The 13,599-nt window shown below is 43.3% G+C and overlaps 1 protein-coding gene across 1 annotated transcript in view; it reads right to left on the bottom strand.

Annotated features, from left to right (window-relative positions):
- Nucleotides 1-242: 242 nt before the first annotated feature.
- LOC122730559 (myosin-16) overlaps nucleotides 243-13,599 on the bottom strand; it is an 85,072-nt gene continuing 71,715 nt past the window's right edge. Inside the window, exons 35-43 of the mRNA XM_043969719.1 lie at nucleotides 12,809-12,945; nucleotides 12,583-12,686; nucleotides 11,374-11,566; nucleotides 9,814-10,017; nucleotides 8,083-8,208; nucleotides 5,914-6,084; nucleotides 4,662-4,862; nucleotides 3,731-3,960; nucleotides 243-640 (exon numbers count right to left, since the gene is read on the bottom strand). Of these exons, the coding sequence (XP_043825654.1) occupies nucleotides 3,760-3,960; nucleotides 4,662-4,862; nucleotides 5,914-6,084; nucleotides 8,083-8,208; nucleotides 9,814-10,017; nucleotides 11,374-11,566; nucleotides 12,583-12,686; nucleotides 12,809-12,945 (1,337 nt within the window). The 3' untranslated portion in view covers nucleotides 243-640; nucleotides 3,731-3,759. The remainder of the gene's footprint in view (nucleotides 641-3,730; nucleotides 3,961-4,661; nucleotides 4,863-5,913; nucleotides 6,085-8,082; nucleotides 8,209-9,813; nucleotides 10,018-11,373; nucleotides 11,567-12,582; nucleotides 12,687-12,808; nucleotides 12,946-13,599) is intronic.

Genomic DNA, 13,599 nt, shown 5'->3' on the forward strand with positions numbered 1-13,599 from the left:
TGGGTGTACTAATTGGGTGCAAAGAGATTTTTTTACTATTCTGCCTTGTTTTAAAAGTCATCTCTGATAGAGGCACAGTTTGTGAGTTAAGATGATAGTGGTCCAATAGTGTGTCTTAACCACACATCATAAAATTTTTACAAAATTGGACTTTGTTTATAAATCCCTTTTAGATTTGGAGGGTGCAAAAAAAGGAAATAAATCAAAGTATTTCATGAGAAACAAAAGAATATCCATCAAGATTTTTTGTTGATATTACTTTTACTTAAATTCATTAGGACTAAGAATCAAGATTGTCCAAATGAGAAATTATTTACAGACAGAATACAGCCGGTTCACACAAATATATTACATGTTCCGTCCTTGACATGAGCATGTAAGATCTCACTTAAAAATAGGCCCATTGTTTCTGACAACCTACACTGATGCAGGGACTCAGAAAGGAGCAACTCTGATTACAGACCTTGTCAAGTCTGGCTGTTTAAACCTCTTAGCTCATTTATTCATAGCTATCTTTATTTTTCAGCTCCTATCTTATCCTGCCTTTTCTTTGCATAATACCCATCTTCTTAATAGGCCCAGTTTTCTTGTTTTCATGATTTCTTCCATACAATGGACTGCTGTTGAGCTCTGTGTCATCCTGGAAAGAGAGAGAGAGAGAGAGAGAGAGGAGGAGGAGGAGGAGGAGGAGGAGGGGAGGGTGAGAAAATGCAAATGGGCTGTGATTTCTCTCTTCTCTACCCTTGCCACTACCCAGGCTGATCCCCAAAATGGCAGGCTCCCCAGACTGTGGTTTTTTTCCCCAGTCACCTACTTCTTAATGGACACCTTGTAGTCACACCTCGTCACACCCTTGCCTAAAAACTGTGAATGCCATTACTGTAGCATGGTGACACCTTTGTTGTGAGTGTGGGTGGGACCTGTTTGTTCCTGAAATTTCTGGGAGTTGGACTGGGAGATGTACCAGGAGCCTGCCTGGGTGTGAAAGTGAGGCCCTCTGGGATGAAAGTAAACACAGATAATGTGCCTGTGGGGGAACCTGTAGGTGTAAATCATGTTGCTCATTTGCAGTAGTGTACTATTTGTCTGTACCAGGAAGAGAAACTGCTTTGGATTATGTCCCACCAATGGATTTCAAAAGAATGTTTATTTATTTATTTTTTAAAAATCCATCATAGTGAGCACAGCATTCATCCATCTAATTTCACCTTCATAAATTAAATTTTGGCAGTGGAAAAATATATACATTCTTTCTGATATATATGCTATGTGCATACACAATACACATATGTGTATATGTGTATATACATGTATGCAAACACACGTGCATATGTGTATACAGACATGTATACGCATACAGACATACCTTTTTTTATTGGGCTTCGCTTTCTGAACTTCACAAATATTGTGTTTTGTTTTGTTTTTTACAAATTGAAAGTTTATGGCAACTCTGCTTGGAGCAAGTCTTATTGGAGCCATTTTTCTGACAGCATGCGCTCACATCATATCTCTGTCACATTTTGTTAATTCTCACAATATTTCAAACTTTTTCATTATTATTATTATCACCATAACAGGTGATTTGTGGTCAGTGATCTTTGATGTTTTTTTGTTTGTTTGTTTTGTTTTTGTGGGGCAGTGAGGGTTAAGGGTCACACAGCTAGCAAGTATCAAGTGCCTGAGGTCACATTTGAACTCAGGTCCTCCTGAATCCAGGGCCGTTGCTCTATCCACTGTGCCACCTAACTGCCCCTCTTTGATGTTATTATTGTAATTGTTTTGTGGCACCAAGGCCCACTCTCATATAAGGCAGTGAACTTAACTGATAAATGGCATGTGTGTTCTGACTGCTCCACTGAATGCTAGTTCCCTGTGTCTTCCTCTCCTTCCTCCCTATTCCCCAAGACACATCAATATTGAAGAACTTAGTTGACAAAGCAGTGAGTGAATCTTGTCAGTTGTACTGTAGGCATTACATGGTGTCTACATGAACAAGGCATGGCTGAAGTCAAATCTCAACTTAGAAAACTTCTGGAATTTACTTCCAAAAATTAGAAAACTTCCAGGATTTACTCCAAAAGGAGAGTGTCATACGTTAACTTCAGGCCTCCTAGAGATGAATCTCTTGTTTTCTAGATTCAACCAAAGGATTCAAAATTTCAGATTCAGAGATTTAAGAAAAAGGTACAACACTCCATTTCCTGTTTGTCTTCATATAAATTAATATGGAAAACAAGGGGTCACCTTGAATTGAGGTCATTAGATTTGTCATCTTTGGCTAACACCCAAACCAAATACTTCTCTGGTGAAAGAAGTTGTGAAAACAAGTGTGGGAACCACCCCAAACTTCCTTGAATGCCAGTTTGACCAGTTGATTAAAGGTTGGGTGAGAAAGATGTCCCAGAGCTAATGGAGGTCATGGTAGTAGACACTTAGGCCCTACTTTCCCTAAGTACCCAAACCAAGACTTCAATTCTAAGCAGTCTCTGGTCTCTCTCCTCAAAAAAATTTTTTTTTAGTTTGTATATATTTTGTATTTACTCATATGTGTATATGTTATTTCCTCTAGCAACAAACTTCTTAAGGAAAGAGATTATTTCTATTTTTGTGTTTATAACCCCTGTAGGCCACAGATTGACTTTGTTGTTATTGTTTAGTCATTCAGTCATGTGCAACTCTTCATGACCCCATTTGGGGTTTCCTGGGCAAAGATACTAGAGTGGTTTACCATTTCCTCCTCCAGCTCATTTGAAGAACTGAAGCCAACAGGGTAAAGTGACTTGCCCAGGGTCACACAGCTAGTAAGTATCTGAGGCTGGATTTGAACTGAAGTCTTCCTGACTCCAGGCCCTGGCATTCTATCCAATGTATCACCTGCCTGCCCAGATTGACTTAAGAAAACCACAAATTAACATTATCTGTGTTTTTATTTATTTTGTTTAAATATATCTAATATTTATTTAAATATTTTCATTGCAAATAATATTTTCAAAAATATTGCCAATAATTTAAATATGATCAGTTTCCATTTACATTCTAATCTGGGTCAGGCTACACTTGGGAGTTTTTGGGGGCCCTTGCAGCCAGTGGGCCTGGAGTTTGACTCCTCTGCTCTACATTGCTTTCCCTCCCCCACCATTTCCTTGCCCTCCCCCACCCTGTGCTTTTCCCTCCCCCACTTTCCAGGTCCCCTTATGTTTTATCTTCCCCTATTAGAATGTAAGCTCCTTAAGAACAGAGACTGTCAGGGGGCAGCTAGGTGGCACAGTGGATAAAGCACTGGCCCTGGATTCAGGAGGACCTGAGTTCAAATCCAGACTCTGATACTTGACACTTACTAGCTGTGTGACCTTGGGCAAGTCACTTAACCCTCATTGCCCTGCCTAAAAATAAGGAGGAGGAAAAAAAAAGAACAGGGACTGTCCTGTGGTTTTTTGGTTTTTTTTTTTTTTGCATTCCTACTGCTTAGCATAGTGCCTAGCACCCAACAAGAGCTTAATAAATGATTTATCTATCTATAAACTTCCCTGCCTTAAAAGGTGAAAAACCTAAACTAATCCCTCAGCATTTATTGCATGCTTAGTATATGGCAAGTAGAGTGCTAGGTGGCGTGGGGAACACCAAAGAGGAAGGGAACTTAATATCTTCCTCCCCTCTACGAAGGGCAAATATCCCCATCCTACTCCGTCATCTCTGCCAGGAAGTCCAAGGTAGGTGGACCGGGACCTACCAGCTATCGATGGCGCGCCCCAGTGGATCTCACTCCTCAGAAAGTGTTTTTGAGGAGCCAGTCTTGGACACTTGGATGATCTCCACCGAGGTGATGCCTTTGCCAGCTACACGGTGCCGGGTTCGGAGCTTGTTCAGGGCTGTCTCAGCCATCCCGGCTCTTTCCTCAGCATCGTCCAGCTCATGCACAGTCTTCCGGTATCTGGCCAAACTCTGGTTGGCCTGCTCTTCCTACAAGGGGAGAGGCAGAAACAGAACTAATCTTATAATTCTATTGCAAAACTCTCTAATGTCATTTGAGTTTAGAAATTATTTTGGTACTCGGAACAAGATGGAAACAAAAATTTCATTCCCAGGAGCTCTGATTTCAAATTCCTTACAGGCCCAGTTGATGACTGGTAGGCTTCAGTGTGATGGCAAGCTGTGGATGAGTTGTGTGTGTGTGTGTGTGTGTGTGTGTGTGTGTGTGTGTGTGTGTGTGTGTGTGTGAGAGAGAGAGAGAGAGAGAGAGAGAGAGAGAGAGAGAGAGAGAGAGAGAGAGAGAGAGAGTGCGAGCGAGCCAGGGAGGTCGTGAATGCCATGACATCAAGTTGAAAGGAGCAAAAATATTCCTTGAATTTGAAATCATTCCATGCCTTAGTTAATATGAGGAATTTTGAAGGGGTGATTCTTATTTTTTAACATGTTCTTATCTCCGAGGGTACAACGTGTGCTGTCTGTTAGCATTTCCTACCACAGTTCCTCAGGCTTGCAGGGCCAGTTATAACAATGGTTCCAGAAATAGTCCTCTGGTGGAATGCTTCCCTCCCCTCATGAGACTAGGGTAAGGCTGGAGTTGGGACCACATTTTGGCTTCCTTGTTTTGAAAGACTGTTCAGTGGGAAAGGTCGTGAGAAGGGAAGGACTGGGGGGATGACTCCCAGGACACGTACTGCCTCGTCAATTTGTCTCTTGTAGACTTTCAGCTTGTTCTGAAGCTTTTCTACCAGCTCTTGCATGCGCTGGTTGGTCTTGTGATCTTCATCTGTCTGGAAGACCAGCTCTTTGAGGCGGCGTTCATTTTTACGCAGGATTTTGACCGTCTCCACATGGCGTTTCTGTTCTGAGTCTAGTTCGGTTTCCAGTTCCTTAATCTGAGGCAGAGTGAAAAGGTTGGAGGGGAAGAAAAATGCATCTGAGTAAACCAGTAACATTTTTTTTTTTAGGATTCAGCTATAAAATGGGGAATCCCAAGATTATATTGACCTTAGAAAAAAATCGGGGTTGCAATAATCGGGGCAATGAGGGTTAAGGGACTTGCCCAGGGTCACACAGCTAGTAAGTGTCAAGTGTCTGAGGCTGGATTGAACTCAGGTCCTCCTGAATCCAGAGCCAATGCCTTATCCACTGCACCACCACCTAGCTGCTCTCAAGGGCCTTGAATTCTAATGGGGGAGACAACATGTAAATAACTAGGTACATATAAGATATATAAATGTCTGTGTGTATGAAAGAGAGAAAAAGAAAGATAGAGGGAGAGAAAGAGAGAGATATGGGAGGAGAGAGACAGACAGAGAAGAGAGAAATGAAAAGAGAAAGAGACAGAGAAGAGAAAAACAGCAAAGGAACAAGTCAGAGACAGAGACAGAGAGGGAGAGAGAGAGAGAGAGAGAGAGAGAGAGAGAGAGAGAGAGAGAGAGAGAGAGAGAGAGAGAGAGAGATTTTCAGACTGGAAAGCACTATGAGAGGGATGGAACTGGGAAGTTACTCTTATAGAGGTAAAGCAAGTAGGAGTGATAAGAGAAGGCACATTTGGAAGCTAAATGGAAACCTAGTAGGAAAAATACTGATGGATACAACAATGGGGCTAAGAGCATTCCAGGTGGATGGGTGATAGGGTGTTTTATAGTTTCTTGTTCTAGGTCCCAGGAAGGAAGACAGAAAAACCTTCGAGAAAGAAATTAAAGCTGACTCCTCACTGTCATTTTCCTTAACATCTGCAATTTTCAGTTCATGTCCAAACTCAGAACACATTTTTGGCAAAAGGCATTCTGGAACCAGCCAATTTTTTCCCTCTTTCCTTCCTTCTTTCTCTCTTCCTTCCTCCCTTCCTTCCCTCATTTCTATTTTATAGGCAGTTTGGTAAATACAGGGTTAGATGTGGTGAGTAGGACATGCTTGGCAGACACCAGACTGTCCTCTTACCTTGGCTTCCAGTTTCATTATTGTGCGCTTTCCTCCTTTTAGAGCCAACTGCTCAGCCTCTTCCATCTTAGCTTGCAAGTCCTTGATGGTGAGCTCATGGTTCTTTTTGATTTTCTCCAGGTGCATGCAATGATCCTGCTCTTGACGGAGCTCTTCCGCCATGCGAGCAGCCTTGGGAGGAGAAAGGAACACAGCATAAAGTAAAGTGAGACAATCCATTCTGGACCTTAGAGGCTGAAAGACTTGGAGCTCATTGGCTGTGAGGGACTGAATGGCCAACAGAACGGTCAATCCTCAGCTTGAGTGGCATTTCCAATTGCATAGGATGGCTCAAGAGAGCATTTCCATATGGCACCTGAGTGCCAAGGACTACAAAGGATGCTAATGTAAAAATAGAAATGGTTTGGTAGAAGCAGAGATTGGCCATTGTGTGTGGGGGTGGGGGGGTGAGTATAGGAAGAGCTTGTTATTTGGTGGGTGTGGAGAGAACCTGTGGTTGGATGAGAAGCAAGTATTGGGAAAGAGGATGGGGAGCTGTAGGAAATGGGGGAAATTCTGATGTTCACTATGTATTAGTCTTGGGGACTCTCCCTGATGTAATTATCATGATATACGGATGGTGTTATAGTATGTTGCTACTGAGTCCTATGTGCTTTATGTTGTAGTCTGGGCAGCAAATGACATTAAAACTTTGAAATCACATCCAGTCTGGCACTGCCTATCTGGATTGGGCCAACTGAATTTGTGTGTGTGTGTGTGTGTGTGTGTGTGTGTGTGTGTGTGTGTGTGTGTGTGTGTGTGTGAGGCAATTGGGGTTAAGTGACTTGCCCAGGGTCACACAGCAGGTATATAACAAGTGCCTGAGGTCAGATTTGAACTCAGGTCCTCCTGAATCCAGGACCGGTGTTTTATCCACAGCGCCACCTAGCTGCTCCAAGCTACAAAGATTTTTTAAAAGTCATTCCTCTCTCCTCAGGGAGCTTACAGTCTAATGTGTATGGGGTGGGGAGGATAAAATGTATAAGTGATTCTAATACAGTATAAAAGATGTGGTATGTACAAGAGAGATATGAACAAGATGCTCACATGAACATCTGATGAGTGTTCATGGGAGAAATAGATCATTTATGGCTTGGAAAATCAGGGAAGATATATTGGAGATAGATTTTGATCAAGTTCTTGAAAAATAGGCAAGACTTCAGTAGCTAGAGGCAGCTCAACAAATGGTTGTTGAGTAACCTTTCTAGTTAAAGGTTTTTGTTTGTTTGTTTGTTTGTAATTTTGGTGAGGCAATTGGGGTTAAGTGACTTGTCCAGGGTCACGTAGCTAGTAAGTGTCAATGTTCTGAGGCCAAATTTGAACTCAGTTACTCCTGACTCCAGGGCTGGTGCTCTATTCACTGCGCCACCTAGCTGCCCCCTCTAGCTATAGGTTTTAACGAAGGCAGATGGATAAAAATGGGCTTTGGAAACAAAGAACACTTCTTTGGCAGGGGGCCTTGATTCAGATTACCTCTCCTTGACTAGACTAATACAGGATGGCATTTCCTGCCTGTGAAAAGCATTCTGGTGGCAGCTAGGTGGCAAAGTAGATAAAGCACTGGCCTCAGAGTCAGGGGAACCTGAGTTCAAATCCAGCCTCAGACACTTATTAGCTGTATGACCTTGGGCAAGTCACTTAATCCCAATTGCTTTTTTTAAAAAAGCATTCTGTCCTCACTCAGTCCTCAGTGCAAAGTGGCACTGGAGAAAGACTGCCAGATGTCAAATAACAGGATGTGGTTTCAAATTCCATTTCTGTCACTACCTGTATGACCTTGGGCACATCATTTAATTTGTGTGGGCCTTATCTTCCTCAACTGCTAAATGAGGGGACTGGATGAGATGACCTCTAAAGTCTTTTCATTTTCATTTTATTTTATTTTTTATTTTTTTCAGGGCAATGAGGGTTAAGTGACTTGCCCAGGGTCACACAGCTAATATGTGTCAGGTGTCTGATGCTGGATTTGAGCTCAGGTCCTCCTGAATCCAGGGCCGGTGCTTTATCCACTGTGCCACCTAGCTGCCCCCCGCTAAAGTCTTTTCCAACTCTAAATTATGATCCCATGAGTACAAGCAAGAGGGTCCATATACTGCACTCATTGGCAAAAGGAAGGGGGAAAGAACTTACATCAGTCATAGCTTTCTTGGCTCTTTCATCAGCCGTACGGAATTCGCTGATGAGCTCCTCATGTTCATTGGAGATGCGCTGGATGTCTGATTCCAGTTTGCGCTTGACCACCAGCAGACTTTGGTTCTGAAGGAAAAGAGACAGTATTGACATAGCGGCCTAGAAGACCCTTCCATCTTTCATTCTGGGGGTGGGGGAGGGGACAAAGCTGGCTTAACATAGCTAGAGCACTATTTTGGAATGTTTAGAATCTTCTCCAGTGTTGTCCAATGAGCAGCAATCTGAAGTTTGATTGGTCAGCATTCAACATTTATGTGGTACAGACTAGGTGCCAAACCCTGTGCTCAGAACAGGGGATGCAAAGAAAGGAAAAACACAGACCCTGTTCTCAAGAAGATCACATTCTAATGGGGGAGAGAACATGCAAATCATTCTGTACAAATAAAATATATGCAGAGTAAATGGAAAGTCATCTCAGAGGGCAACTAGGTGGCGCTATGGATATAGTGCTGGGCCTGGAGTCAGAAAGACTCATGTTCCTGAGTTCAAACCTGCCTTCAGACACTTACTAGCTATGTGACCCTGGACAAATCACTTTACTTTGTTTGCCTCACTTTCCTTATCTGTAAAATGAGCTGGAGAAAGAGATGACAAACCATTACAGTATCTTTGCCAAGAAAATCCCAGCGGGGGTCACGAAGAGTGAGATACAACTGAAAGGACTGAAAGACAATCTAAGAGGGAAGGCCTGGGAGGATAGGAAGGAAGGAGGGACTGAAAATGGCCTTCAGCAGAAAGTGGGATTTGAGCTGAGTGTTGAAGGAAGTCAGAGAATCCAGAAAGCAAGAGGTGAGAAAACAGATCACTCCATTCTTGGAGGGTAGCCATTGCAAAGGCAATGAGTTAGAAGATGGAGTGTGGGGAAGAGCAAGGTCAGTATGGTTAGATTATAGATTATGCAGAGGGCAGTAAAATGTAAGAAAACTGGAGAGGTAGGGAGGGTGTTTGTTTGTTCTTGGTGAGGCAATTGGGGTTAAGTGACTTGCCCAGGGTCACACATCTGGTAAGTGTCAAGTGTCTGAGGCTGGATTTGAACTTAGGTCCTCCTGACTCCAGGGCCAGTGCTCTATCCACTGTGCCACCTAGCAGCCCCAGGGAGGGTGTTTTTTTAGAGATTGAGTGAGGCAACAGAATGGAGTAAAATGAGTGTTGAACTTGGACTCAGAGGACTTGGGTTCAAATCCCAATTTTATGACTCACTTCCTTTGTGCTCATGAGCAAGGCTCTGAGCCTCAGTTTCCTTATGTGTAATTTGGTCTAGATCATCTCCAAGGTCCCTTCTAGTTCTAAATGTATAATCCTATGTGAGAGGAAGATTTGGGTTTTTTGGGCTTTGTTTTTTTTAACTCCTAAGTTTTTTGAGTGACATCTGAACTAAGAGTACTCCAAACAAGACACAAGACTATTTGAGGAATCCTCTAGGCTTTTTTTTTTTTTTTGGCGGGGCAATGAGGGTTAAGTGACTTTCCCAGGGTCACACAGCTAGTAAGTGTCAAGTGTCTGAGGCTGGATTTGAACTCAGGTCCTCCTGAATCCAGGGCCAGTGCTTTATCTACTGTGCCACCTAGCTGCTGCAATCCTCTAGGCTTTGAGTGAGAACCCTTGGACATGAGAGGTCATCACAATTCCTGCAGGATCCAAGCCAGCAGAGACAGAGATTTGTTTGCTAACCTGAATGTTGACTTCGTTGTGTCTCTCAGTGATCTCGACCACCTCCTGCTCCAGCAGTTTTCGAGACCGCTCACTGCCCTCCAGGCTAGACCGAACTTCGTCCAGTTCTGTCTGCAGGAGGCTCAGGCGGCGTTCCTGAAGATTATACTGCTCCCGAAGCTCCTCATGCTGCCGAGCATCCTCGTCCATTTGGATCTGAAGATCCTGCAAGAGGAAAGAGGGTGTGCGAAGTGAGCTATTCTCTAGAGCCCAGCCCTACTCCAAACTCACCCTGCACTTTCCCACCTCTACACTTTTGCTCATGTTCTCCTTGCTTGGAATCAGTCCATCAATTTATTAAATTGTTGATCAATTTATTAAATGCCTACCATATGCCAGGCACTGTATAATTAACGAAATAGAGCTACAAAACGAGTTGGTTTGGTGTGGGAATCAAGAGGACCAATTAGATTCTATCTCACGAGCACTGATTCCATCTTGTATTGTCATATGTATTCTCCTCCATCTTGTTTTTCTGCAAATCATACATGGGAAACTAGGTGGTATAAACCCTCTATTGTTTCATAAATGCAGGTAGATATAATTAATCAGCAACTCTCAATTTTGAGAAATGAAAGACCCCAAACCTCCCTTGTCCCCTTCCCAACTCAACCAAAACTCACTCTTCCACCCTCTCCCCCAACTTGGGAAGCCCCTAATTTTTCCTCCAATTAGAAATTAGGTTATTTAATTTTATATCCTGACTTGTATCCTGCTTAATTGCTTTCTTGTGATTAATTGGTTTTATTGGATTGTTTTTATACATAAAAATCTGTCTCAATCTTTATTTAGAGTCTTTGGACTGATGGGAGTCCATTGACCCATTTATTATTATGCCTATTTTGCTAGTCACAGAGCTATAGCTCAAATTGTTTCCTCGGTTGCTATCCACAACACTAGGCACTGAAGGGCAGTGTGGGACAGTGGAAAGGACACGGGTTTTGGCATCAAAGGACTTGAGTTCGTGTCTTGCCACTTCATCTTTTGGGGCCTTAGTTTCCTGATCTGTAAAATGAATGAGGCTAGAATGGATGACCTCTAAGGTCCCTCCAGCTCTAAACTGATGACCTTCCCTGTCTCTCTTTGGCTGCTTAATTTCTCTCTACCCTTTAAAGGTCAACACAAATGCTATCTCTTCCAGGAGGTCTTCCTTGATTTCTCAGGGTGGTTACAACCATTCCCCACATAGCCTCCCTAACCATAGAAAACTGTGTATTTGAGTTACTGGTGCTGGTGTCTTTTCTCCTAGCAAAACCTCATGTATAGGCTTATGCTTTATAAACTTTTTGGGGGGAGGAGGGAGTGAAAAAGTAGGGGAGAGGCCAAGGACAGTTCATTAAGCTGATGCACAAAGGAATCAATAAGGCCGAGGCCCTACTAGACTGAAACTGGCTGAGTCAACATTCCTCAGATTCCTAATCTTTTCTGAGGCAAAAGATTTGGGCAAAGTCAAAGCATCCCTAAGCCTTAGATAGTCCTTGGTCCTCCTTGCCCTCCAGCTCCTCCTCATCTCCACAGTACCTTGATTTGTTGCTGTAGCCTTTTCAGTGTCTTGACAAGCTCACTGTTATTTTTGTTGGCATGATCCAGTTGGATTTCCATCTCATTCAAATCTGTCTCCATCTTCTTCTTGAGTCGGAGAGCCTCAGCCCGTCCCTTGGCTTCAGCCTCCAGGCTGGCTTGCAGGGACTCAATGGCCCGTTGGTGGTTCTTCCTGCCCATTTAAACAAGAACTGCTAGTCCAGCTCTAGAATGCCAGCCTATCTAAGCCAGACCTCTCTAGAAGAGGAGGCCTCCCATATATGTTGTTCATCAGTTGGGGGAGGAAAGAATGAAAGAACCCCCAGCCTTAAACTGGTCAAGCTCAGCTCTGTAGCATAGTAGGACAATGGATTACACCTTGGTTTTGTGATAGATGCCTTGGGTTCACTCTGATTCTAGTTGTCATAAAGAATTTCATTAAATTCTCAAAATAAAATAACTTTTCATTCATTTTCTTTTTTGTGTGTGTGGCAATGAGGGTTAAGTGACTTGCCCAGGGTCACACAGCTATTAAGTATCAAGTGTCTGAGGCTGGATTTGAACTCAGGTCCTCCTGAATCCAGGGCCAGTGCTTTATCCACTGCGCCACCTAGCTGCCCCCCCTTTTCATTCATTTTCACTTAAAACTAAACTTGAGCCACATAATATACTGTAGAGTTGACCCTGCCATAGACCCGAGTGGACATCTAGGATATAGCGCACTGGCCCTAGAGTCATCTCTCACTATGGCTGTACAGACAGCACTTTGAGACGGGTAAGAAGTAACTTTTGTTTGTGAGTGTTGGGGTGGGGTGGGGTGGGGTTACAAAATCGAATAGATAGTATGTTGCAACTTCAAAAAGGCCAGGAATCCCTGGCCAAGCAGCTCCTCTGGCTGCCGGTCAAACACGTAGGACAGCGTTCCAATGTGGACAACTTGGAAAACAGTATTCTTCTCCAAATCACAACATCTATTTTCTGTAAACTAAAAAAAAAAAGCTCTAGGAACATGTCCAGAAATCTCTTAAAACAGGAAAATCGCTTTCTTGGGTCACTGAATTAAAGTGAACTGTGCCCAAATCCAAAACAATGTTTTCTTTTAGCCAAAGTTAGCCCTTTCCCATGAGGAAAGGAAAGGAAGTTGTTTTTTTTCCCCCCCAGTGGAATTGCTTTGAAGAAGTTATCTCACATCTTACGCATCCCCCTTACCTTGTAGCTTCAAATTCTTCTTCCTTCTCATGGATTCTCCTATCAATGTCAGCTTTGACTTGAGCCAATTCCAGCTGAATACGTATCACTTTACTCTCTTCCACCTGCCAGAAAATATACACTATCAGTCATCATGCATCAGGGAGTAAGTCTCTGGCCAGCCAGCTGCTGAGACTCATCATGAAGAGGAGGCTCCATCATCCGCAGGAGCTTCCTGAGTGATTACCTCCAGGGAAGACTCAGCTTCCTCTAGGGCCACCTGTAGCTCTTCCTTCTCAATCTCTAACTTCTTCTTCAACTTCTGAAGCTCATGGACACTGCGTCCTCCCTCACCCAGCTGGTCAATTAAGTCTTTGATCTCCTCTGAAAAGGAATATTATCATTTTTTAGCTCGTCAATGATTGGCATAGCCCTGACCTTCAAAGAGCTCATTTTGCTCAGCACGCACGATATTATCCTTTCTCTGGCTCTCTGGTCCTGTTGCAGGGAGGAAAGGTTCTGGTGGGACCCATCACAAGATCATAGACCCAGAGCAGGAGGCCATCCAGTCCAATCCAAAGCCCAGGGATGTTAACTGACTTGTCTTTGGTCACACAGGTAGTGACAAAATGGGGTTTGAACTTTCCTGCCCTGACCCCAGAACTTGACTTTCCAAGATAGAAAAGCTTCCTATGGGGCTTGGCAACAGATTGTTTTATTGTTTTGTTTTGTTTTGTTTTGTTTTGTTTTGTTTTGTTTTGCAGGTCAATGGGGGTTAAGTGACTTGCCCAGGATCACACAGCTAGTTAAGTGTCAAGTGTCTGAGGCCAAATTTGAACTCAGGTCCTCCTGAATCCAGGGTTGGTGCTTTATCTACTGTACCACCTAGCTGCCCCCTTGGCAACAGATTGTTAAAGGATCATAGATCCAGAGCAACTTGCCCATAGTCACAGATAGTAGTAAGTAGCAGAATTGGGATTTGAAGTCAAGGTCTTCTGACCCCAGAATCTCTGGTCCTTCCACTGTACCATGGTGACT

Source organism: Dromiciops gliroides, chromosome 1 (assembly GCF_019393635.1).
Source record: "Dromiciops gliroides isolate mDroGli1 chromosome 1, mDroGli1.pri, whole genome shotgun sequence".
Classification (NCBI taxonomy): Eukaryota; Metazoa; Chordata; class Mammalia; order Microbiotheria; family Microbiotheriidae; genus Dromiciops; species Dromiciops gliroides.